This window comes from Erinaceus europaeus, chromosome 15 (assembly GCF_950295315.1).
Source record: "Erinaceus europaeus chromosome 15, mEriEur2.1, whole genome shotgun sequence".
Taxonomy (NCBI): Eukaryota; Metazoa; Chordata; class Mammalia; order Eulipotyphla; family Erinaceidae; genus Erinaceus; species Erinaceus europaeus.
Genome location: NC_080176.1, coordinates 62,682,936 through 62,709,544, shown reverse-complemented (window position 1 = coordinate 62,709,544; position 26,609 = coordinate 62,682,936). Strand labels below are relative to the sequence as shown.

At 36.8% G+C, this 26,609-nt stretch overlaps 1 protein-coding gene across 5 annotated transcripts in view; it reads left to right on the top strand.

The window, feature by feature from the left end:
• The window catches only part of SMAD2 (SMAD family member 2), a 94,805-nt gene extending 68,986 nt beyond the window's left edge, over positions 1-25,819 (top strand). For 4 of the 5 annotated variants that reach the window (XM_060173835.1, XM_060173836.1, XM_060173833.1 and 1 more), the window contains 5 exons: positions 6,432-6,485; positions 8,163-8,375; positions 11,214-11,351; positions 11,544-11,688; positions 17,059-25,819. In XM_060173835.1, coding sequence (XP_060029818.1) covers positions 6,432-6,485; positions 8,163-8,375; positions 11,214-11,351; positions 11,544-11,688; positions 17,059-17,182 — 674 coding nt within the window. In that variant the 3' untranslated portion in view covers positions 17,183-25,819. The remainder of the gene's footprint in view (positions 1-6,431; positions 6,486-8,162; positions 8,376-11,213; positions 11,352-11,543; positions 11,689-17,058) is intronic. The other variant, XM_060173837.1, reaches the window with a different exon arrangement.
• The last annotated feature ends 790 nt before the right edge of the window (positions 25,820-26,609 follow it).

The following is a 26,609-nucleotide window of genomic DNA, read 5'->3' as shown; positions in this document are numbered from 1 at the left end:
TCAAAAGGGAGCCCCTGTTGTTAATTAAAAAAATTAACATGTGCTGCTCTGCAGGATAATTGTTTGAATATTTACTTGTTAGAGTAAATGAAATTTTGAGAACACTTGAAAACCTTTCAAGTATTCTGTACTTTTTAAAGTTTTAGTTATGCTATCAATAAAATGTCTTTATAATAAAAGGCCATAACTAATAATAGACTTGCAAAAGAATTTGAAGGTGAGAGAATGAATTCAGCTTTTTGTACACCTTTAACTTAATGAGTTCTGAATTACAGACTTATTGCACAAAATACTTTGTCTTGATCTATTTCAGCAAATTTATAGTATTTGGTTAGCAACTCCAAACACAGTCAAGAAAATGTTCTAACACATACAAAATATTATGCACATTAAACTTCTGAAGTTGTTAGGTAATACGATATATAACCTACCAGAACTAATGGTTGTCAGGGAAAATAGCTGCTGACATTGTAATAGCCCATCAATCTATTCCACCCTACCTATAGCTTAAAGACTAAATACCTTACTTAACATTATAACCTAATAATACCTTGAGTCTTTCTACACAGTTTATACTAAATCATTATGTAATTAAGATAATCTGTTTTTATTTATTGTTGCCAGGGTTATTGCTGGGCTAGGTGCCAGCACTACAAGTCCACTGCTCCTGGTGGACATTTTTTCCTTCTCCTCTTCACCCCCCCATTTTATTCAGTAGGACAGAAAGAAATTGAGAGGGGAGAGGGAATGTCTAGCATTGCTCCACCACTTGTAAAGCTGCTGGTGGGGAATGGGGCTTGAACCTGAGTCCTTGTGCCTTGTAACATGTGCACTCAACCAGGTGTGCCACCACCTAGCACCAGTACTCAATTTTTTTATCTGTCATTTTTTTCTTTTCAGTTTTTATGCTTTTTTTTCTTTCTTGTTTCTGTCCTAATTAATACTGTTAACAAAATGTTGAGTAAAACTAAATAAGGGTTATTTTTTGCATTCTTACTGGTTGTAGAAGGAACACATTCACTAATTCTCCTAATAAGTAGGATATTAGTTGTGTATTTTAATCTAAAATTTTTAAAGATTTTTTTTTTTGTTCTGATTGATGATATCCCTTTCTGTTTCTAGTGTTTTTAATGGCTTTAAAATGTTTGGAATTTCATTCTTTTTTTTCTTTCTGCATCATTTTAGAGGACTTGTAGTTTTATTCTTTCATGGAGTAAAAATGCTACTAAGTGACTTTTTGCTAATTTCAAACCTTCTATGGCCTTATATCATTATAATAAATTAACCCTTTTTTTGCCTCCAGGATTATTGCTGGGGCTCAGTGCCTGCACCAGGCATCCATTGCTCCTGGAGGCTATTTTTTCCCATTTTGTTACCCTGATTTTTTTTTTAAATCGTTGTGGCTATTGTTGTTATTGATGTCGTTATTGGATAGGACAGAGAGAAATTGAGAGGGGGGAAACAGATGGGGAGAGAAAGACCCCTGCAGACTTGCTTCACCGAAGGCGGGGAGGGGGAGGACTCAAACCTGGATCCTTACACTGGTCCTTGAGCTTTGTGCCATGTGCTTTTAATCTGCTGCACTACCGTCCAACCCCCTTATTTGCTCATTTTTAATGGATTTTTCTACATCTTTGTTTATGATGGGTGCTTTTATTTTCTTTACCCAATAAAATCAGAGTGATTGATCCTGGACTCAGTATAATCAGTATATTTTCTGCTGACTCACAGATGGTTTTTCCATAAGATTGGTATTTAATTCTTTAATAGATATTTGGTAGAACCTTCTAATATTTGGTTCAGATGAGTCTCAGAAAAATTGAATTTAGGGTATTATGTGTAAAAGTAGAGAAAATTACAGATAATATTTTTCCTTGTCAAGAGAAACTTTTTATTTCTAAGTTAAGAAACTGATCTCTTCCATATAGTCAGGTGGGCTGGGTGGGTTACGATTTGTTAATATTAACTCTGGTCAGACACAAGGTGAGGGGGTGCCCCCATCTTAGCAAGTATAATGAAACTGCAGTATCTCTTACAGTCTACTCTTTCCTCACTTTTGTGCTACTGTCTACTCATCTAAACATGAAGATAAGAAGTAGCTAACAAAGAGGACCCACATCTATGATTGGGCTTCTCAGATACCAGTAAACCACTGTGTGTTGATTAAAATTTAAGTTGATTTCTTGGTAAGGCCAATCTACAAGCATAGGTATAGTTATATTCAAAGATACCTTCAAACATTTCTCTTAAGTGTTTTTTTTTTTTTTTAAATCCTGTGAGTAACAGATTATGCTGATTCAAGTAATAAATAATGAGAATATCTATTACTTCTCATGATTAAAAGTTCTAGACTCTAGTAGCACAACATGTAATTAATTATTCCATTTCAGAAAAATATTTCTAAGACTTTATTGCATAATTATTAACTCAGTTTTATACAATTTTATATGACTACAGGAATGTTTTTGAAATTTCTAATTTTTATCACAGTAACTGAACTCTTATTAGTCTAATGAGCTGTGATTATTTGGGTCACTCCTGACAAATAATTAATAGAGTTGGTAGTGAAAAGATAACAAAAATTAGGCAGTTTCCTCCCTTTCTGGTAGTGGTTTTGTTTACTTTCAGCTTCAGGAAGTAGCAGGGAGTTTTAGTTCATTGTTGTAAATATATTTTGGCCTTTTTTTTCAGGTTTACCTGGCTTGCCAATAAATTTTTCAAACTGGGGAGCAAAAAATGAGTATAATAATTGTGTAATCAAAGACTTTTTCTGTCTTCTTAGAAAGAAAGAAAAGTAAAAAGAATTATCACCTGTGCTATTTGTCTAAATTTTATCCATTTATCTGGTGTTGTCATTTCATCTTGTGTCTGGTGCTTTATGTCATGGTTGTAATGGTGTCAATAAGTGAGAAGTCTTGGGAGTCGGGCTGTAGCGCAGGTTAAGCACATGTGGCGCAAAACACAAGGACCAGCATAAGGATCCCGGTTCGAACCCCGGCTCCCCACCTGCAGGGGAGTCGCTTCACAGGCGGTGAAGCAAGTCTGCAGGTGTCTATCTTTTCTCTCCTCCTCTCTGTCTTCCCCTCCTCTCTCCATTTCTCTCTGTCCTATCCAACAACGACAACAACAATAATAACTACAACAATAAAACAACAAGGGCAACAAAAGGGAATAAATAAATAAAAATAAATATTTTTTAAAAAAGTGAGAAGTCTTGCCTCTGGATCCTTACGCATGCCCTTGCACTTTGCTCCATGTGCGCTTAACCTGCTGCGCTACCACTTGACTCCCTGTCAATACTTGTTATCAAAGTGTAGCAGGCACCCCACATGATGATTACAAATCACAGTAGTTTTAGTTTTTTTTTTAATACTGCATGATCAAAATTAAGATTGAGTCATAAGACAAATGACCAGATATTTGAAGCTTTAAAAGAAAAAAAGAGGGGGTCGGATGGTAGCACAGTGGATTAAGCACATGTGGCGCAAAGCGCAAGGACCAGTATAAGGATCTGGTTTGAGGCCCCGGCTCCCCACCTGCAGGGGAGTCACTTCACAGGCGGTGAAGCAGGTCTGCAGGTGTCTTTCCTCCTCTCTCCATTTCTCTCTGTCGTATCCAACAACGATAAGGTTAATAACAACAATAATGACTACAACATTTAAAAAAAAGGGCTAACAAAAAAAAGGGGAATAAATAAATATTTTTTAAAAAAAAGAGAGACCTGAAGCCGTCGGACATAGGTGATGTTCAATGCTATCAGTACTGGAGAAATCTTTAGGGCCTGGCTCCAATATCATCGAAAACAAAAACAAGCAATTATGGCTATCATCTAAACCTTATACACAGCAAAAGAAGGTATGTATATTATAAAAGATAGTATGCCAAATGGGAGAAAATATTTGCACTTAAGATAATCAATGAAGTGTTAAAATCCAGGATATATAAAGAACTCATTCAGCTCAGGATAGTAGTAGCCCAGTTAAGAAGTGGGCAGAAGATCAAATGAACTCTTTTCTGTCAAGAGGCACATGAGAAAAATGTTCATCATGACTGACTGATAAGGAAATGTCAGAACCACATCAGTGAAAATTGCTTTCAAGGAAACTAGTAACAGGTGTTGGCAGGAGTGTGGCGAAACAGGAACTCTCACACTTTTAATAGAAATGTAAAACGATACCACTCTTAGGAAAACCTCAAAAAGAAAAGAATAATAAATAAAACTGAAATGACACAGCAGTCTTTCTTTTGTGTTTCTAACAGAACAATATAAAATTGCTAACTTGAATTATGTACACGACAGCATTTACAGTGCCTAAAATAAAATGGAAACAGTATCCATTGATAATGATTGGATAAAGAAGATATATCTCTGTGTATGTACACATATAGGTGTATTTATACACAGTGAATTTTTTCTTACTAAATTTTTTTCTTCCTTTTGATATGACGGAGAGAAGTCAAGAGAGAAGGACTTAATAGGGGAAGAAGAGGGAGGGGAAGGAGAGATTTACAACACTTGTTTCACCCATAACAATCCTCCTCCCCTTGCCAAGAAGGGGGCAGAGTCTTCGAACCTGTCACCTTGTGCACAGTAACATGTGTTCAGTTGCGTGTACCACCACCTAACCCCCAGTGGAATTGCTTTCAGTTGTAATAAATAAAATTTAGCCATTTGCAGCAAAATGGAAGAAACTTGGGGATCATGTGAAAGAAAATAAGTCAGGAGAAAGACATATGGGATGACTTACCTGTATGTCAACATAAGGAAACAAAGCAGAACAGAGACAAAAACAATACAAATAAACCAGTGGACACTGACAACAGAAACAAATTTTCCAGAGAAGTGGGTAGGTAGGGTGACAACAAGTATGGGGACAGGGGTCTTAATGGATAATACTTTTACACAGAATAACTTCATTTTATACAACTGGTGGCCAAATGTTTATCAAAACATCAAGCAATTCTGTAGATAACCAGCTGGGTTTTCTACAATTTAGTTTAATTCTAACAGTAACTACCTGGAGCTAGGATCAGATCTCACAGCTAAGTGTTCAGATAGACAGATGAGCAGGCCCTGGTATGTGTAAAGGATTATGGAGTTGTCATACCCTGCCTAGGCATGTCACTCAGCTAGCATCTCCATGTGTTCACTTAAGCCTGAAGCTCTCTGAACTCCATATGGGTGGGGCGTATTACGGCAACTTCATCATGGAGGCATAATAACTATTCTGTTTCTTGTTCTCCCATCTGAAGAATAAGATATTGGAACTGAAAAACAAGCTTCTAATCATGACTTGATCTTTCCAGTGGCCAGCCTGTATGCAGGAACCAAGGACAGATATGTTTAATACAGAAAGTACCATCTAGTAGATTAGTTTTTTAAAAGTGGTCAACATGATAATAAGAAAATGAGCAAAAGAACAGGCTATTCCCAGATAGGAATTACAACATAAATATATGAAGTTACTCAGTGTCATTTATAGAGATATAATTTAAAACTGCCCTTTGAGACTGTTCTTTCCTGTTATTGTTAAAACACCATGTACATCCCCTTATCATTTATAATATCATTGGCAGGGGTTCCAACTGCTCTACATGACAGATTTGAAAAAATTAAAAATTACACATGCATAACTCACTGTCTGACAGTTTCCCTTTTAATAGTCAGTGTAAGTTTGTTTCTCAAAGATTGAAAGTAACCTCAATATCTTTCAATATTAGATCATAATAAACCATAATGTAATGTTACCAAGGCAGGTACATTCCTACAGAGTAGAGAACATCAACAGCTATTATAGAATAAATAATATAAAAGCAAAGTTCAGGACTGTGTTACCATTTGTATATGAAAAGAAGCACAGGAGAAAATGCATTTGCTGGTGCATGGCTTGTGGTATATTTCTGGAAAGGTAGAGTACTGGGAACACTGGATGCCTTTGGGATGTGGAACCAACTGACTAGAAGCCAGAACTATATATACGCTTTATTTTTTTTAAACTTTATTTTCCTTTTTGTTGCCCTTGTTTTTTATTGTTGTAGTTATTGTTGTTATTGATGTCATCGTTGTTGGATCGGACAGAGAGAAATGAGAGAGGAGGGGAAGAGAAAGACACCTGCAGACCTGCTTCACTGCCTGTGAAGCAACTCCCCTGAAGGTGGGGAGCCAGGGGCTCGAACTGGGATCCTTATGCCGGTCCTTGTGCTTTGCGCCATGTGTGCTTAACCCACTGCGCTACCGCCCGACTTCCTATATATACTCTTACACCTGTTTTATATTAAAACCGTCAAACTTGAGGTGGTATGGTAGTATGCATTTTAATTCTTAGTATTTGTGATGGTTAATTTCAAGCAGATATAATTAATTTGTTGTTGGCTTTAGTTAGAAGTTCTAGAAAAGCTTCAACATCTATTTGTAAATTCTTTTGTTTCAGGCTCTCCCGCAGAACTGTCTCCTACTACTCTTTCTCCTGTTAATCATAGCTTGGGTAAGTTGCAAATATTTTCCCCTACTGTTTCTACACTTTGATCATTTACCTAATAAGATGTGCTGTCCAGGCACTTTATGTGCATGTGAGTATGGGATCCCAATGAATAATCAAATTATTGTTCCAGTTAACACTTTTTTTTTTTGAAAGTTTTTATGATAGAGACAGAAATCAAAAGGGAAGTGTGAAGGGTAGTGAGAGACAAACCTTCAGCAGTGCTTCCTTAACTGCCCATGAAGCTTTCTCCCTGCAATGGAGACCAGGGGCTTGAACCTGGGTCCTTGTGCAGTGTAACATGTCGCTCAATAGATGTGCCACTGCCCAACCCCCAAGTTAACACTTTTTAAAAATATTAATAATGTACCTCAATACTAACTCTTTTCAACTTGTACTTATGAGTATAAAGAACTAGTAATTTTTTAATGTATAAGAACCACATCTTAGTGGGTATATTTCTTACATATTATTAATATGCATTATAAATATGCATATTTGTATATATCACATGTATTTATATGAGGATAAATACACAAATGAGAGTTTGCATGTATATGTGTGTACAATACTTTTTAATTAATAACAGGCTAAATACATGTGATCCTAGTTGTTCTATATGTTTATTAATTTTTATTCCACGCTGTTTCCACTTCTATGTGTTCATACTTTATTGCTTTCTGCTTCTTGTGTATGCATGAGTTTCCTCTTTTTGGATAACTTTTCAAGAACTTCAGATTGAATTAGAAAAATTCCAATAAGATTTTATATTTTGTGTCCTATTATTATGACAGAAATTTTGTGTTTTATTTTTACTGCCAAGGCTTTTGCTGGGGCTTCATGCCTACACAACTTTACTCCCTCCTGACAGACTCTCTTTTCCACATATGAAAGTCTTGAGAAGGAGAGACACCATAGCTCTGCTCTACCATTCTTGAAACTTCACTTTTGCATCCATGTGGTGGTCAGGAGCTCAAATCCAGGTGGCATGTGGCCACCTCCTAACTCCAGACAAAATTTTTCTTCTCAGGACTCTCACTAATTAATCCTTGCTCTAGCTTTATTCCATTTTATTATACCAAAAATTAGCTTTGTTATGTAAGTTAATTGACTTTACCTATGACTATTTCATATTTGAGCAGGAAGTAAGGTACAACCCTACTGGAACAAATGGCTCACCAGACAAAGTCTTTAAAAAGGTCACTTTAGGGGGCTGGGGGTAGTGCAGCGGGTTAAGCGCACATGGTGCAAAGTGCAAGGATCCCGGTTCCCCACCTGCAGGGGGGGTCGCCTCACAAGCGGTTGAAGCAGGTCTGCAGGTGTCTATCTTTCTCTCCCCCTCTGTTTTCCCTTCCTCTCTCGATTTCTCTCTGTCCTATCCAACAACAATAATAACAACAACGATAAACAACAATTGCAGCAAAAGGGAAAAAATAGCCTTCAGGAGCAGTGGATTCATAGTGCAGGCACCGAGCCCCAGTGATAACCCTGGAAGCAAAAAAAAAAAAAAAAAAAGTCACTGTAAGGAAAATTGAAATTTTTAGTCTGTTTTATGGAAAGTGGAGCCTGTGAATATGCTTGCTGAACTGTGTAGGCTGGGGGAGACAGAGCATGTCCAGATGATAGTCCGTCCATTCTTGTCTTCAGTTGTTCACACATTTCTTGATTTTTTTTTTTTCTCAGATCTGCAGCCGGTTACTTACTCAGAACCTGCATTTTGGTGTTCAATAGCCTATTATGAATTAAACCAGAGGGTTGGAGAGACCTTCCATGCATCACAGCCCTCACTCACGGTAGACGGTTTCACAGATCCATCAAATTCAGAGAGGTTCTGTTTAGGTTTACTGTCCAACGTCAACCGAAATGCTACAGTAGAAATGACCAGAAGACATATAGGTATGGTGTTTCTTTCCCCATGTGTGCTAAGTCAGTGTCACATACTCAAGATGTGAGTATTATGTGGTTTCACTACATCAAGATGTTGTGTGCATACATGTCTTCTCTCAGTTTGAGTGCAGTCAGATTTAACTGTACAGTCTCACTGCTTTTAATAGATCCTGGTATTCTTCCCATCTGCAAACTCTTATTTTCTACTTCTTTATTTGGCACCCTTGATACTGGGAAATTCTTCAATAACTATGTTTTCAAATGACTTTGCTTAGTCTCTACAGTTATAAGATTGTCATTTTCAGCTCTTACGGTTTTTTTTTTAAGTTTTTTTTTATTCCCTTTTGTTGCCCTAGTTGTTTTATTGTTGTAGTTATTGTTGTTGTCATTGTTGGATAGGCCAGAGAGAAATGGAGAGGGGGGAGAGAGAAAGATAGATACCTGCAGACCTGCTTCACTACTTGTGAAGCGACTCCCCTGTAGGTGGGGAGCCAGGGGCTCGAACCGGGATCCTTATGCCGGTCCTTGTGCTTGGCGCTGTGTGCGCTTAACCCGCTGTGCTACTGCCCGACTCCCAGCTCTTAGGGTTTTAAGGTTTTTTTTTTTTTTTTCTTTTCACTTTGTTTGCCTCTCCTAATCCCACCCCCCTTTGGTGAGTTCATAAATTGTAACTGCTCTTAATTTGCTGCTCAATATATAAAGCAAGAACTTGCATTTAATACAGTTAAAGACAGTTCGGTGGTAGTTCCAGAACTCTTTCAACAAGTTTGTGAGGTCAACGCTATTTTCAGAATAGTACTAAGATGTTCTCTTCCTTTTTCACTCTTAATGCTTTCATGATTATACAGTGAAGCATTTCAGAGACTACCTGATGATATAATTTTTCAAGAGATTAAACATCCAGCTGTTTTTCTAAGCCATACATAGATATTTTCAAAATGTATAATATTGCTATAATTTTTTCTTACTTTGGAAAATATATTGTTGAATTGAAATTTTTATTTTATTTTATTTTACTTTTCTTATTTGTTTATTATTGCCATTGGGTTTATTGCTGAGACTTGGTGCCCACACTACAGATCCACTATTCCTGGTGGCCATTTTTTAAAAATATTTTATTTTATTTATATATTTTATAAGACAGAGAGAGGGAAGGGTAGGATAGAGAAAAAAGAGAGCCACACTTGCTGCACTGGGGGCTTGAACCTGGGTCCCTTTTGCATGGTAATAATGTATGTGCTCAACTGGGTGCACCACCACCCAGCCCCTAAAGTTATTTTAATAAACATGTTATTTATGTTAGCATAACATGTAACGGGTTTCTTTTGATTTTTTTAATGAATATTTTTAATCTCAGTTTTAATATCTATTATGGTAAGTTTGCATTAACATGCACATAAACAAAACTCTGGCATCTGCATTCTGCATTGTTTCTGGCATTTGGGTAAATGTTTTTTAGTGCCACTTGTATAGTTCAACATAGTCCTCATTATTGTAGAGTAACTTAATATTGTTTAATTATCTATCATGTCTTATGAAAAATAATGCTGTTCACTAAGCAGTGAATGTACTATTTACTGCAAGGTACTAGTGAATTGAGACATGGTACTAGTTAATTGAGACATGGTCCCATGCTATCTGGGATTTCTCAACTCTTGCTTGATGTATAGTTTTTTAAAAATATTTTATTTATTTATTCATGAGAAAGATAGGAGGAGAGAGAAAGAACCAGATATTACTCTGGTACATGTGCTGCCAGGGATTGAACTCAGGACCTCATGCTTGAGAGTCCAGTGCTTTATCCACTGCGCCACCTCCCAGACCATGATGCATAATTTTTGTATACTCTCATTAAGGGTGGCTTGTTGTTGAGGAAAATATTAAAGTGCCCATCTTACTTAAATTCTGGGGTGTGTTTGTTATAATTGGGCTTCTGCATAAAAATTAGATAGATTTCCTCCTCCACCCCATTATCTTGTCTCTAAAATTATAGATTGCTGGAATTATTTGATCATCTTTTTACTTTTGCTATAGATCAAAATATTGCCAGCTATTGGACCATTAAATGTTTAATCAAAATTTCACCTAAAACTAGTGTTTGTACTTGACATTTTCCCCATAATTGGTGACTATAAGGGAGGAAAATTTCAAGTTCTGTATTTATGTCTTAAATCTGGATTGATGGTTCTTTTGTCGGTTTTCTATTACTGCCTAACATTTTACCATACAGGTAGCGACCTAAACCCAAACAAATTTATTGCCTCATCGTTTCTGTCATGTAGGAGTCCAGGCATGGGTTAGGAGTCTTCTCAAGGCCTCTCAAAGGTCTCATCCCAGTATTGGCCAGCATGCTTTCTCATCTAGAACATGAGGCTGCTCCTTCAATACTTGAGGCTCTCTTCCAAACTCACCATGATTACTGAAGCATCAAGTCCTTGTTTCTGGCAACACTTACTTTCTCTTGTTTTATTGATAACATTTTATTACCTTCTTTTTGGCCTCAGTGGGATCTTTAAGGAAACACTTTATGAAAATGAAGGCATATTTATCCAAACTTGAGTTTCTTCTTTCAAAATTACCCAGTTTCTTGTGCTTATTTTAATATAGTTTGCATAAAGTTCCTTATTTACTCTCAGTATATTTTCTGCATTGTTTACCTTTGATAATGCATGACTTTTATATATTAGTACAATTATTGTTAAGAATACTGTATGCTTCGAAGTCAGACTTCAGAACAACGGAGCTGTGAAAAAAAATCTTCACATTTCCTTGTCATTTATTATTCCTCCAAAGTCATGTTAAAATAGTAAGTGTTAAAAAACTAATCCCATATGTATTTTGTTTTAGGAAGAGGCGTGCGCTTATATTACATAGGTGGGGAAGTTTTTGCTGAGTGCCTCAGTGATAGTGCAATCTTTGTCCAGAGCCCTAACTGTAATCAGAGATACGGCTGGCACCCTGCAACAGTGTGTAAAATTCCACCAGGTATGGCTGAAATGTAAATAAACCTCTCACTTCAACTTGCTGTGTTTTTCTAGCTGCTATTAATTTTAGGAATCGGGAAATGATTTGCATGCTTGTATTCCAATATCTTACTGCTCTTTTCAAAAATAGCTTTTTTTTACAGTGATAGTCCCTTTCCATAATTTTCTGACTTTTTGTTTTTCCCAATCGTAGGTTGTAATTTGAAAATCTTCAACAACCAGGAATTTGCTGCTCTTCTGGCTCAGTCTGTTAACCAGGGTTTTGAAGCTGTGTATCAGTTAACTAGAATGTGCACCATAAGAATGAGTTTTGTGAAAGGATGGGGAGCAGAATACCGGTATGAAATGCATATTCAGCTTGCAAATTTTAACATTATTATTATTTCTCCCTGTCTTTGTAACTTTTGTAGTTCATGTGTATCTACATTTATTCATTGATATTTTGGAAACAACAGAATTTGTGTAAAACGACCAAAATTTGAGCCCTCTGTGCTGTGAATTCCTGTGCTGGTATAAAAGAATTAAACTTGTACAGACTTGCCTATAACATAGTGCAGTGATAAATACCATAAAAGGGTTATTTTTAAAGGGTTGTGTTAGTTCATGGAAGGAGAGATATTTTTATTAGAGCACGAGGAAGACTTCTGGGAAAGACTGCATATGATTTAAGTTCAAAAAAATGCATAGGAATGAGAAGGTTGAAAATGACAATAGAATTGCAGTTCAGTTTGACGGGTATAGAAAGTAAAGGAGGGAGTTGGGTGGTAGCGCAGCAGGTTAAGCGCAGGTGGCACAAAGCGCAAGGACCAGCATAAGGATCCTGGTTTGAGCCCGGCTCCCACTTCACAAGCAGTGAAGCAGGTCTACAGGTGTTTATCTTTCTCTCACCCTCTCTCTCTTCCCCTCCTCTCCCCATTTCTCTCTGTCCTATCCAACAATGATGACATCAGTAACAACAACAGTAATAACTACAATAGTAATAATAAAAAAACAAGGTCAACAAAAGGAAACAAATAAAATAGTAATAATAAATAAACAAGGTCAACAAAAGGAAACAAATAAATACTAAAAAAAAAAAAAAAAAAAGAGGGAGTCAGGCAGTAGCGCAGAGGGTTAAGCACAGGTGGCACAAAGTACAAGGACCGGCATAAGGATCCCGGATCAAGCCCCCAGCTCCCCACCTGCAGGCGGTGAAGCAGGTCTGCAGGTGTCTATATTTCTCTCCCATCTCTGTCTTCCCTCCTCTCTCTATTTCTCTCGGTCCTATCCAACAACAATGACAACAATAACTACAACAATAAAACAACAAGGGCAACAAAAGGGAATAAATAAATACTTTTAAATTTTTTTTTAAAAAGTAAGTAAAGAAGAATAAGCTCAGGGGGAGATAGTAAGAGGGAGATGTTTATTTAGTAACAGAAAGGAGTTCTTGTTTGGTGCCTTACATTGTATTTCACACTTTCCAAAATTACCAGTAATCATCCATTTGTTTCTATGCCAGTAAGCTTTGCAGGAGAAAAATGGTTTAAACTAACATGAGTGTGGGCTCAGAAAAGACTTGCTAATTTGCCCAAGGACACATTTTAAATGTTGGAGACAGGACTTGGGGAAAACTTTCCTTGGCTCTTAAGCTCTTTCTTAAGGACAGTAGTAGTAATTACATAATTGAGTTTTACAAAACTAATTTGTCATCAGTGTGTAAGATAGATTAGGGTACTGCTACATTAAACAATAGATTGGATTTCATATCACATAAAGTGAAGACTTTTTCAGTGTGTTGAAGGATAAAACGGAGTACAACCTTAGCCTTTCTCCAACTCAAACTGCTTACTCTTTACCTGCTTAAGGAGATATTTGTGTAATATATTGATGGTATTCCTGTTTATATAGCAAATTAAGTCCTTCTTCAAAATTTATTTCTATTTGAACCTGGCTTTGAGATTGTGAAATTTGAAGTCTGGTGGTTGACTATTTTATAAAAATATACACTGTCTGTATATGTCTGCATGAAATTTTGACCATTTTCTTCAAATTATGTTAGTATAATTTACTAACTTATTTTGTGACTTTGCTTTAGTGGTTTTTTTTTTTTTAATCCTTTTTATTAGATAGGACTCAGAGGAATTGAGAAGAAAGGAGGCTGGAGAGAGAAACCTTTCACAACTCATGAAGCTTCCTCCCTGCAGGTGTGGGATAGGCTGCAAATCCAGGTGTTTGCACATGATAATGTGTGCATTCAGCTGATTTTGCAGACACCCAGCCTGATCTTTTGTTTTAATCATTTTCTGTTTTAATATCTTTAAAAATGCTAAGTTTCTCCCCTCCCCTTTTGTACTTGGACTCATCCAAATAGATTACGACAGTTAGGTTCAGATAGTGCTGACAGTAGATTTTTAGGTCAAACTTTATTATTGTTGTTTAAAATTAGAGTGATGCCGAACATGGTGAAAATTCAATGAAATAGAATAGCAACTGCATAGGACAGGGAGTATCTGTGTATCTGTAATTCTGACAACAGTTTTAGTTCGTGGATCAAGATAGTGCCCTTGATTCACTTTGAGATCTAACTTTCACTTAGGAAAATTAAGATTTATAATTATGAGAAGTAACAATGTTTTTATGAGTGTTTGAGATCAAGTACAATCTGACTTTGAGTAGCAATGTTGTTTCCTTTAATTGAGAAATATTCTTGAGTCGAGTGAATTAGTACTAAAGTGAGGTAGCAGGTAGGGGGACAGGTATAATATATATAGTGACAGGCTTCTTAAATCACTTCTTTCTTGGTGACCTGGATAAAGAGTTATTCCTAAAAGGTAAACTAATCTAGTAGTAAATGATAACTGAGAAGGATCCAGAATTCAGGAACTGGAAAAATTGAAATTAAAGGAGAACTTGTAAAATTGCTGCAGAGGGCTTGATATCTTGGGTAGTGACAGAAAAGTACAAACCAGCAAAAGGAACTGAGGGGAAAATGAGAAAGAGGCACTCCTACTCCTGCCTGTACCTCCAGGACAGTAGGAGTTAGTTGTGAAGCATGTGAACAAACAGTCTATACCAATTGGATTTGGTACTGTTGTGTATCATGCTTTAAGAATATTATCACAAACCTTCAGGCAGGGATTCAGATCCCAGGAGTTTATGCAGGAACTGGAGAAAAAACTGGGAAGGGAGGAATAAATGTGGTGGTGGTGGGGGGGGAAGCAGTACCATTACTAAGCCACTTATTATATTGGGTGGATCACTCAAACTTACTCCCTAAGGAAAACATGGGGGAAATGTTAAAGAATATCCAGAATTATCTCACCCAGAGGGAAAGGAAACAGCATTTAAATGCCAGTTTCTGTGTCACTGGCTAAGGACTGCTTCCTGAAATTTCCTGACTCTTCTAACCAGCTATATGTAGACAAACAGAGAAGTTCTTGGACACAGAGATTCAGATATGTTCAACTGAAAATTGACATTTTTTAATGCTCTCTAGCACTAAAAAAAAAAATCTAAAGGGTGTAAGTGGAGCACTAACTCCATCTGCTACAATAAACCACATCCATTGAAGTGATGTTCTACATTGTATTGAGTCACTTGGAAGTAAAGACTTGGTGATGGCTTTTCTCATGGTTGAAGAGCTGTCACATTGAAGGTGCAAGCATGGTGACTTAGTGTATTTAGTAAATAAGACAGAACTAAAAGCAGTACAAATAGGATTTCAAATGGTTTATGAATCAAGGAGAGTGAATTTTATTGAAGTATGAAAGATGCTTCTTATTAAAAGCCCACATGATGTTACTGGAAGGGATATTGTTTATAGGCGTTTCTGGAATTGAACTTTTTTTTTTTTTTAACATTTTTAATAGTAAGCTTGACTGAAGTTTTGTCCTCTTTTGATTTTGTTTTGTTTACCAAAGCACTGCTCAGCTCTGGCTTATGGTAGTTTCTTTCTTCTCAGATAAGAGAAACAGTACCTGACTTCCACTGGTGTTTCTCTGATTCTCTTCCCTTTCATTGATAGTACAAAACAAAGATTCCTGGTCACACACATTCCAGGAGGTTCTGATAGAATTGGGGTTCAAAGCCCTCTTTATGATCATCTTCATGGACCAAAATTCTTTTTGGGGTGCAGAAAGAGGGAGTTCTGGCTTCTGGAATTGTTTCTCCATTGGGCATGGACATTGACTGGTCAATCAATACCCCTAGCTTGTCTCTATCTTTCCTAGTAGAGTAGGACTCTGGAGAGGTGAAATTCTGGGTTGTCTTGTCTAGGGAGGTCAGGATGGGATCATAATAGCGGCTGGAATTTGGTGGCTATAAGGCAGTAAGATATAAAGCAGGACACAATGGCTAATAAACAGGAACTAAAGTAGTAGTAATACAGTGTATACAGGGGCATTAGAGTGGAAAGAAGCTAGGATGTCTACTTTGGGTATGTTCCTAAGAGCCCAGAACTTTAGTAATCTTTGCTTGAGCTAATATGGAGGTGGGGTAGAAATAGTGTCTGAGGGGCTGGGTGGTGGTGCACCTGGTTGAGTGCACATGTTAAAATGCACAAGGACCCAGGCTCAAGCCCCCGGTCCTCACCTGCAGGGAGAAAGCTTTGCGAGTGGTGAAGCAGGGCTGCAGGAGTTTCTCTGTCTCTCTCCCTATCTCCCTCTATATTCAACTTCCTCTTGATTTCTGGCTGGCTCTATCCAAAAAATAAAAGATAATAATAATAATTTTAAAAAAGAAGTCCGTCTGGGAGGATGGTGTCAGAGACTATAAAACTTGAAAGCTGGGTTAGGGTAGAGAGTGGCTCCCAGACTTGAAAGATCCATAAATACAATTAACTGCTTATACCCTGGGCCCCATGCATGTTCATATTTAGTACAGGAACCTATATGACCTACAGTGCCCTGTCAGTGTGAGCTCACAATCCATGGTCACAGCTGGGAACAGTCTAGACTGCACTCATTTCAGGACCAGTCTTCGAGTGGCAGAGTAGGGTGATCCAGCCTCCCTTCAGAGAGTGGGACAGTTTACTTTGCTACTTTGTAGTGAGGGTAAGGTTGTAGGCTCACAAAAGTGCTAATAATGACATTTCCCATGGAAGTGACTAGTGATGGTAGAGAAAGGCATTCCCTATGGGAATCCAAGGGTCCCCACACTAGGACCCCAGGTGAAGAGTTAAGTAGTCCATTTTTCAATGACAAGACGGTAGTCATACTACTAGCTTTTATTTGAAGAAGAGCCAGAATATAGCTTACTCATTTTGGACATGTATCCTCCATGTGTGTGGTCTAGCTTTAAACCCTGACACAACGTGGGATTAGCACTGGACCAGCAGAAGCATCATTGCTATGGGGTCTGTCTGTCTGCCACACAGAATGAATGGAAAAGTTGGGTTCTGGAGTGGTAAAATCATGAATGTACAACAACCCACTGCCATAATCAATTAGTAAATAAAATGTAATGAATAATATATAAAAATACTTCTGGGGAAAAGATTTTTATAAATCTCTTTTAAAGAAAATGAAAGTCATTGGAAGAATTTTTCATACTTTAGGGATTAGTATTTTCAGAATAATAGGTATCCAAACAATGCTTGCTCAAGAGAAGTTAGGTGTTAGTGCATGCAACCTTTCAGTTTATCCAAATTTTTAATATATTTGTAAATATATTAAGTAAAGGTCATATTCTTAGATTTATTTATTTATTTATTGTATTCTTTTAAACAGAAGGCAGACAGTAACAAGCACTCCTTGCTGGATTGAACTTCATCTGAATGGACCTCTCCAATGGTTGGACAAAGTATTAACTCAGATGGGATCCCCTTCAGTACGTTGCTCAAGCATGTCATAAAGCTTCGTCACCAAGCAAGTCCCATCAAAAGACTCAATAGAACAACTCTCCTCTCATAGTATTTGTGTGTGGTTCCCATGGACTGTTTCCTATCCAAAAATGCAAGAGAGAAAACAGCACTTGAGGTCTCATCAACTAAAGCACCTTGTGGAATCAGTTTCCTGTATCCAAATATTAGATGGGAAAATTAGTGTCTAGAAATACTCTCTCATAAAGGAGGATGAGAAGATTTTAAAGACTTTCTGATATCTTCTTGGGCATAAAACTCAGTGTCCCCAAAGTTTCTTAATAACAGTAGTAGTAACGTGTACAGGTAATGTATCAAGATCCAGTATCACAGTGTTGTGCTGTCTATATACATTTTTAGTTTGCATAAAATAGGTGTGTGTGTATGTGTGTGTGTGCGGCTTCTTGATTTAGGCAAGCCTTTATAAAGTTACAGTACCTAATCTGTTATCCCCATTTCTCCGTTATTCTTGTGTGTCTTTTTTAATATATAATATATATCAAAAATTTTCAAATTACCAATTAGAAGCAGATTTCCCTTGTAGAAAAACTAATTTTTCTGCCTTTTACCAAAAATAAACTCTTGGGGGAAGAGAAGTGGATTAAGTTTTGATATCCTTGACCTTAATGTTAATATGTTTAGTGAATCTTAAACATTCATTGTGTGTTTACGTACTGCTAAATCTTCTCAAAAAACTCTTGCTGAGAATCTTTCCAGATCTGTTCTCCATCCCATTTGTCCTCATATCCAAACAGCATTGCATGAGACCCATAACATTAATGGTGACTTTGAGCACCAGTTAATTCTGAGGGCACACAGTAAAAATCCATATGCAGTAGGTCCATGTATCTTACACCAAATTCAGACTGAGAAAAATTGACTTGTGTAAACTAGTAGTCTATTGGCTTGTCTTCACACCTCATTAAAAAAAAAAAATGCAAAGGCAACAATTCTAAAACAAAATCTCTAGATCTGAACGCTGTATTTTAAATGCTTTAATAGTGGATCTTAATGTTCTTTGGTGTGAGTGATTTCATTAGTTGCCAGATTGTATTATGAAATGGACTCTTCGTAAATGTAATTGCTTCAGCAAAATACCTAGAAAAGTGATACTGAGGTAAGGTCAGCAGATAAGGGCCATCTGTTCTAAAACTATGTTGTATTCAATTTGTGAAAATTGTTTTGCATAACTGAATTCAGAATTTTAAAAATTGGGAGGAGCAGTTTAGCAAGTTTTTAAAATTATAGTGTGAGCAGTTCTTAACTAATCTTGATATATGGTTGACTATTTTATGCTCAATAGTGAAAAAACACTTCAGAATCTCTTCTGGTAGTCCTGTCTACCAGCAAATAATCCTGTCTAATGTTAACTCATTGCAATTTAAACATTTCTTGTTTGCATCTCAATAGAAATGGAGAATAGCCACTTTTGATCCCCTGTTAGTAAATGTTCATATTTTGGAAGATATATTTGGTACTTGTTCTTTGAAATCATATTTACGTGTCTCTGCAGGTAACATTTTCAGTACTTTCAATATTTGATTGTTTTCTATTAGATATTGCCCCCATTTTCCTATATTTGTGTATATGTGTTTGTGTAAACTTGATATAGTAATTTTTTACTCATTCAACAAATATTTATTGTTCACCAGTCATGTGAACAGAAGTGCCAGGAACTTTCTTACTAGCCTTTGGGTAATGGTGAACAAGATATGGGCCCTGCCTTTGCTGAGATAACAGTTAAAATAATTTTTAACCAGCTTATTTGCCACTGAAAGAGATAAACAGGGTACTGTTGTAGAGCATAACAGAGGGTAAAGGTCTTTAAGGAAGAGATGCTTGAGCTAACACTTGAGTGAGAAGCAAATCATGTCCAGAATCAGGAGACAGGCATTCCTGACAAGAAGGTGCAGCAAAGTCAAAGGCTATTTTAAAGTAAACTCACTCTTATGTATTGATGCTTTATAATAAAACCTCTGCATTGATCCACATTTGAGGATCAGAGTGGTTCTACCATTATAATAGTTGAAGGTGGCCTTATTTTGTGATAGACTGCTTCATATTTTATTCCCACTTTTCTTCCTCAAGTCTTTGCTGTAAAGTTGTTTGTCATTACCCAGGTCACTACCACTTAATTTAGCAACCCTCTCTCTAATTATTTTCCTTTGGCAAATTTTGACCATTCTAGTGACTAGCTGTTACCCGTAACTGTTGCTGATTTTATATCCCATCTTGTGATTAAAATTAATTTCCCAAGTATTACCACCGTCAGACCTGCTGGATAGACCAGTGGAACCTCTGCCCTTTGGAAGTATTTACTTACTTGAAAACTTACAGTGATGTTTAGAGAACACAACTCTGAAAGTGGTGGAATGTCCTGGCATTTTACTCTTGCTGATATAATGATTAAGCAACACAGTGCCAGCTATAGCATTTTAGTAGTGGATCACATCTCTGCAACTATGGTAGGATGCTTCTGTACAATATGATAACACCTGTTGTATTGGACAGTTATACCTGTTAAGCCATTGATTTCATAGTGGTGATTATATTTGTGTGAATACATGTAATGATCATATTTGCTTTTTAATGAGAAACTTTTTTATTCTATTTTGTCTATCCATGGTCTCATTTTTATTCTTTTGTTAATCTTTCCTTGTAGAGGTTGTTTTCATTCTTTAAGTGATAAGGTCTTCTTTCTGTTGAGATTTTATCTCTATTTAAATTAGCAATGTAATTTAGAATTTCTTCTCCACAGTGGTGATAATTTTCTAGTTTTAACAACATGAGAACTGAGCAGACATGTTTTTTTCCTTATTTCCAACATGATTGGTGGTTTTCATAGTAAGTTCCATAGAGGCACTTGGGGCTTCCTAGGGGGATGGGGCTCGGTGAATATTCCAGTGAATGTCAAACCAATGACAACTTCATTTTTATTCTGTATTGGAGTTACATCGATACCTGTTTAAAAAAGAGTTTGAAAAGACTTTATAAGCACTAATTAAGAATAGAAAATGCAACTGGGTCTACCCCCCTTTCAGAGTAACTCTGCCTTTGCTTTTTTTAATTCTACATTAGGAAACTTTCCTGATTAGGTTTGAACTATACCAGTTATACTAACTATACACTATGATATACAATCATCCAATAAACATTTACTGATGCCTATTTTTTACCACTGTGATAGCTGTTGAATGATAAAACAATGACTAGAATTTGGTCCTGGCCTTTAAGCTCTGCTCACCGTTCTGGGGCTTACCTTCTTGCTCATTACCTGTCGCTGTATTACCTAAGAAAATTTGCCTGACTTTTCTTGAAAGCTATATTTTCTCATTCTATACCCTTACTCATCAGTATTCCAAGTATTTGCAATTTGTTTAACATCTAGATTTTTTTCTCTCTTTATATCGCATCAGATTTTGCTTGATTCATCTGTCTTAAACACTGTCAGGTTTTCTCGTTTGTTAAAATTGTTTTAATTTAATTTTATTTGTGCCTTTATTGATAGTGTCATCAAGACTAAAACTTTGAAGGTGAAAAGCAATCATTCTAGTCTCTTGCTAGTTGAAATAAAAGTGTATGTATACGCATTGGTTTCTCTACCTCTTTTACAAGTTATCTAAGTAATACCTTTAAGATCTTTCTTTTTAAAATAGCTGCTTACTCAGTAATAGCCTCTTGGTCTGGTTGTTGGTGGGATATAAAGCAAAACAAGACAGTCTTCACTGTACTTTGAAAGTGTCTTTAAGTACAGTCTGCTTTCATAGCAGGACATTCCATTTTCATAGTTTTGCCCCCAGCCCCCAGTATCTCTTTAGATAACAGGAATCTGTGAATATAAAAAAGGCATGATCATCTCTTACACTGATCTAACACATGGATGTTTATAGATAATTGTTATCCATTTCTTCCATGTGTTTTCTTTTGCTAAACCCTTTATTTTCATCAACTCAATTTTAGTCCTCACCTTCTGACTTTATTAGTGGTATTGGTGGTGGTTTTCTTCTTTGCCAACCATGCTTGATCTACATAACTCAGAAAATCATTCTTTTCTGAACTTTAATAAATGCCAGAAAGGATGGTACTGTTCATACCCAGGGTCCTAATTTCTTCATCAGTAAAGCTGATGTTATCAAACTGATCAACTACTAAAATCTTTGACATCCAGACTCAGAGAGTCGCTTAAGATAAGTGTCTTTGTGCCAGGCTATAGGTAGCATAAATCATCAGATTCTGTCTGTCTAGTCTCTGCGTCCAGTGGGGTAGGGAGGACCGTGCCAAAGACATGGTAACTTTATTTCTGAGCCTCTAAAATTTATACAGAATGCCAGCAGTTCTACATACAATACAAGATTACACAAGGTCTCATGATTTACTGGCAGTTAGTTAAAGATCAATCGGTTACTAGCATTTGCTTACTTCTACACATTATTCTATGATTATTCAGCAGCTGACTGTTGTTCCCTAAGATTAATTTGTCCTGCCAAGATCAGCAGAGCACAAATGGGAGAAGCAGGGGTCCACTCAGAGGCCATGGTGTTCTTTTTCCATGTTTTCCTCTCGGCAGCCTCATTTACAGAGGGCCTGGTAGAGGCTCGCCTTCTGGTGGTCCCCTACATATCTGAAATTTTATTTAATTAATAACTTAGCTGGCAGTTAGTTCCAGCCAGTGGTTTTCCTGTAATACTAGCCCTGTTTCCACCTTAGAGCATAGAGATTTAGCATTGTTGAGTACAGTGAGAAATGATGACAAGGTAGTGAGAACCCTATTGAGTTCCTTTTAGACTTCACATTTCAAATTTTCATGGACTGTTTCGCTACCTTTGTGTATTGGTGTTGGGAGTCTTCTCCCAGTGGTCTTTTCTGTGTCGAGAGTCTCAAAGCCAGAAAATATGAGTAATGCTAGATAAAGATAACCTCATGATAACCTTTATGATGAACTGTTGTCTGTGCGTTCACATGACTGAAGTGGGAATTGTTTCTTTTTGAATATTATAGCTAACTTTATATATAGCATTAACTGCCTTAAATTGCTGTAGTAGAAAATTGATTATGCTGTGTGTATGAATTTATATACATATACGATTAGAAAAGCCTCAACAGTAAGGGTTGTTTATCCATATTCATTATAACAATGATGAATAATTCTGTAGTTTAAATTTCAGCTCTCAGTAAAAAGTCTTTTTTTTCCCCCCAGACATTTTCCTTTCATGGGCAGGCCATCAGTAGTTTTTATTCTGCTTGAGTTCTAATTAAGTGACTCAGTTAACCTAATAGGCCATTTTCAGGCATCTTGATGAGAATCATAACTGGGATTCCTTAACATCAAATATAGCTCTGCCCCATCCATACCTCTTTGTTACACTCTGAAAGGTACCAGTTTCAGGTTAACTTTTTAGTATGTTTGATTGTGCCCCTCCCCACTTTGGGTCTTCTGCCCTGTTACAAGATTGCTGCTTAAGATAACCCCGGGAAGTACCACTACCCCACTACCAAGTCAGCTCCTATATTATTTTTAAGGATTGCCTAAAGGTGATTCAGTCCTGGCTGGAGCTATACTTACCACTATTGCCTAAGATGTAAGAACTCTTTACAAGAATAGTAAAGCCACTGATGATGGAAGAGAAGGATTCATTTGCTCCATAGAGAAAACTTGATTTTTCTCTAGAATTTCTCCAAATTATAAGTTTGCTCTTTGAGGGGGAAGATTAGAGATTTCCTTCCTGTTCCTAACACAGTGTACTAAACCATGAAACCCATAATGTATTGACTTACAAAGTGTTAGAATTATAAAAATACTTAGCAATGCATTTTCCGATTCAGATTCTACTGTTCTTCGGCTTTAAAGCATTTGGCTATTTTATAGTGTTAGTCTGTAGGTAACTTGCCATATTTCTGGTTCTATATTAAGTTCTAGCCTTTACAATATTGTAACATAAAGTTGGTTGTCAGCATTTGTCTGTAGGAATAAAAGTCTTCTTAAGTCCCTTTCTCCCAAAGAGATTTTTCTTTGCTAAGTAAATCCCTAAGAAATATCTACCACTTTCTTTAAGCACATTCTTGGCTTGTTCAAACAGTGCCGGAAAAGGAGTTTAGGGAGAACTAGACCCTTTTCTGGTGAATATGCCTTTGTGCTTAAAATATCTTTTGACAATTTATGCAACTAATATTATCTACATATTGGGAGAAATAATCACAAGGGGTAAGCAGGTAGAATGAATACATTAGAGGATTTTATTTTAAGCCTCATTTCTAGAAAAATGCAGACCCAAACTTGTTGTTTAGTAGACCAGCTTTACCTCAGGCTTCATTTTTGCCCTTTGACCCTGACTTTTTTAAGGCATAAATACTTGTATCCTTTTATTAATGATAGTGAAACTGTGACACTAACCATTTTCATACAAGAGGGCAAAATAAGAAAAGCTGTAGAGATAAAGATGAAAGCAGTTCTGCAAGTTGCTGAGCTAGATCACAGCAGTGTAGGCAAAATAAAAATACTTGAATCTGAAAATTCTCTTTTTGCCATCTTTTCCCAAGGCCAGACCTTCTGGACTTTTGCAGTCTGAGAGGAGTATCTGAGGTTGGTTGGCAATCTTCAATGTACGAAATAAGAATGTGGGAAATAGTTGGCGCAGAGTGTTTTCATTTAAAGACAATATGAAAAGATGGACAGAGCTGAATTCTGCAGCTTAGAAATTTCTTATAAAATGTCTAAGTGACACAGAAAAATACTATGTAGCAGGAGGGGAAAAAAAGCACAGAACCCTTAGAAGATTTAAAAACAGATTTCGAGCATAGACTTGACACTACCTACTAATTTAAATACTACTAACTATTCTTAACATTGACAGAGCTATAGTTTTTAGGCTTTGAGGAGCTGACCATTAGCAAAAATCCTAAAAAATGTGTGTGCTGATGCCTTCACAATTAACTAATTGTTCTTAAATTATTTTTTTAGCAGTAAGGTGTGAATGTGCTTTAGGGTGACTGCCTTGGTATGTCTGGGATTGGGGAGTTCTGGATGCAGAACTTTCAGTGTTAAACCTAGGAAATATCCATCACAAGAGTTGGTTAGCCTAGATGTTGTGATTTGACTTCCCTCCCTCAAGGTTGTGATGGCTGTGGTTAAATTCAACTCTGCCATGTGACTGTCGACATGTCTCATACTTGGATATGTGTTCTCTGCTCACTTATTACTGTGGATAGAATTGATGACAGATAATACCTACTGGCAGCAACATGAATATTTAGTGACCTGGGAATATAACTGGTGGCTTAAAGAAAAAAAAAAAAGAAAGAGAACTGCATACCTTGGCTCTATAGAGCCTGCATGTACATGTAAGTGGAAGTAATGTCTTCATTTGCTTACTTTTTAATGTATTTTTATTAGTGATTTAATATTGATTTACAGGATTGTAAGATAATAAGGGTATAGTTCCATACGGTTCCCACCAGTATTTCTGTGTTCCCCGTTCCCTTCATTGAAAACTGTAGTACTCTCAGGTACATGGACTGATTCTATACTTACTTATAGAAGTAAGTATGTGTATTTTTTCCAAAATGTGTTATTATTTAATATCTGTTTACAAAATTACAGATAATGGGAACGATTTCACACTGCTGTTTCCAATGCAAGGTCACAGATACGGGTTGAGTATGTCTAGTTTGTTTTGATGAGTGAGAGAGACACAGCGAAAGACAGACCAAAAAGGGCACTTCTCAGCTCTGGCTTTGGTCACAAGGATTGAACCTAGAACCTCGGTGCTTTCAGGCATGCAAGTAGTATTCTGCAGCTGTCTTCCTTCCCTGAAATCATGTCTTTGTAGGGTTCCATTTAATCTGAACTTTAAGTTCTTCATAGTAAAAGAAAATAAGAGTTGTAAAGGATTTATTTTTTCTTGAGGGAAAATATGGCCTTTGATGCTGTAGCCTCTGCTACATGCCCCAGATTATCCTGGCCAAGAAGCCAGAGGTGGTATTATGTTTATTCTCATTGGGCATTGTATTGAGATTACTAGATGCCTCAGCCAGTGGCAGTGAAACAACTGGGTGTTCTGACAGGGTGAGCTGTGTTCTCAGTTCTGACAACCTTCTACCCTTCAGGTGCTTAGCAGCTGGAAGGCCATAGGAAGTGAGATTCTCCTAATAGGGCATTAATTTTATAATGCAACATAATGGATGCAGAGTCTGTTGTTTTCCTTTGGTAGTCTCCAGAGACTGCGTCCTGCACTGTGATGTAGATGTAGGTAGCTGTGTTCTTTGTAAGCTTTAATCCTACAGTTGTTGAAAGTATGATGTGGTTCTTTTTTTTCTTTTTTTTTAATTAAACAATGAGCTGAGTGCTGATTACAGCTTGTTTCTAAGTTGAAATTGTGAAATACTGATAACCCCCACCCACACCAAATATTTTAATCTATTTAAAATACAAGGAAAAAAAAAACTAGTTCTACTTAAGATAACATTGCTTAAGTGTCCTGTGATTTCTGGTCCAGTTTTCTATATATTTGTGTGTGTCTGTATGTGCTTTCACTTTTGACCTTGTTTGCTCTTTACCTGTGTTAACAGTACTTTGGACATTGAAAGGTGAACATTTTTCCTAGCATTAAAAAGACACTGAGTTGTTTACTATGTTTTATGGAACTTGTTTCTTTTATTGTTTTCATTGTTCTTGTTAAGCAGGTTTTTAAGAGATTACATTTTGCTGTCCACACTCTAAATTATATAGAAACAAAGAATGTGTGTATATCACATAATGGAATTATGATCTTAAAAGCACACTTTTTGTTTTTTTCAAAGTTGTTACATACTGTCTGCCCCACTCCCCTGGCAGACATATCTGCTGCTTAACACACCCCACACAGACAGTATACATCCTACGGTGCTAGCAAGTTATGCATCCTTTATTTCAGAGCTTGCTTGTGCCATATTAGTGGCGTGAAATACGTTATCTATGCTGTAAGGAAAGCAATCTAGCAGGCCACTTTCGAACAGTGGCACAGGGAGAGGAAGAACAAAACACAGTAAGCACAACATTCAAAGCTTTTGACTCCATTCAAAATGGTTTCATGGGACAGAGCTCTTGTTATGGGTCTGAATGTATATGAAAATTGTACAGTATTACTGGCCTATATCAATATCAATATGGTGAGCAGAAACTGACCGCTGTAAACAAGAGATATGCTGTGTACGCTAAAGCCCAGATCTAAGAAAAGGCTAAGTAGCTAGGTGTTAGTAGCTGTGCACCTTGAGTTTCATAAGCTACAGTAAAATTGTGATAACAGCTGACGGTCTGAGGCAAAAGATGTGGAAATGCCAATCACAACTAAGGATGGGCTACTGGCTTGGGGAGTGGGGCTACTGGCATACATGAGGTACTAAAACTTTTTGCTCACCAGAACTGAGGAGTGCTAATCCAGCAAG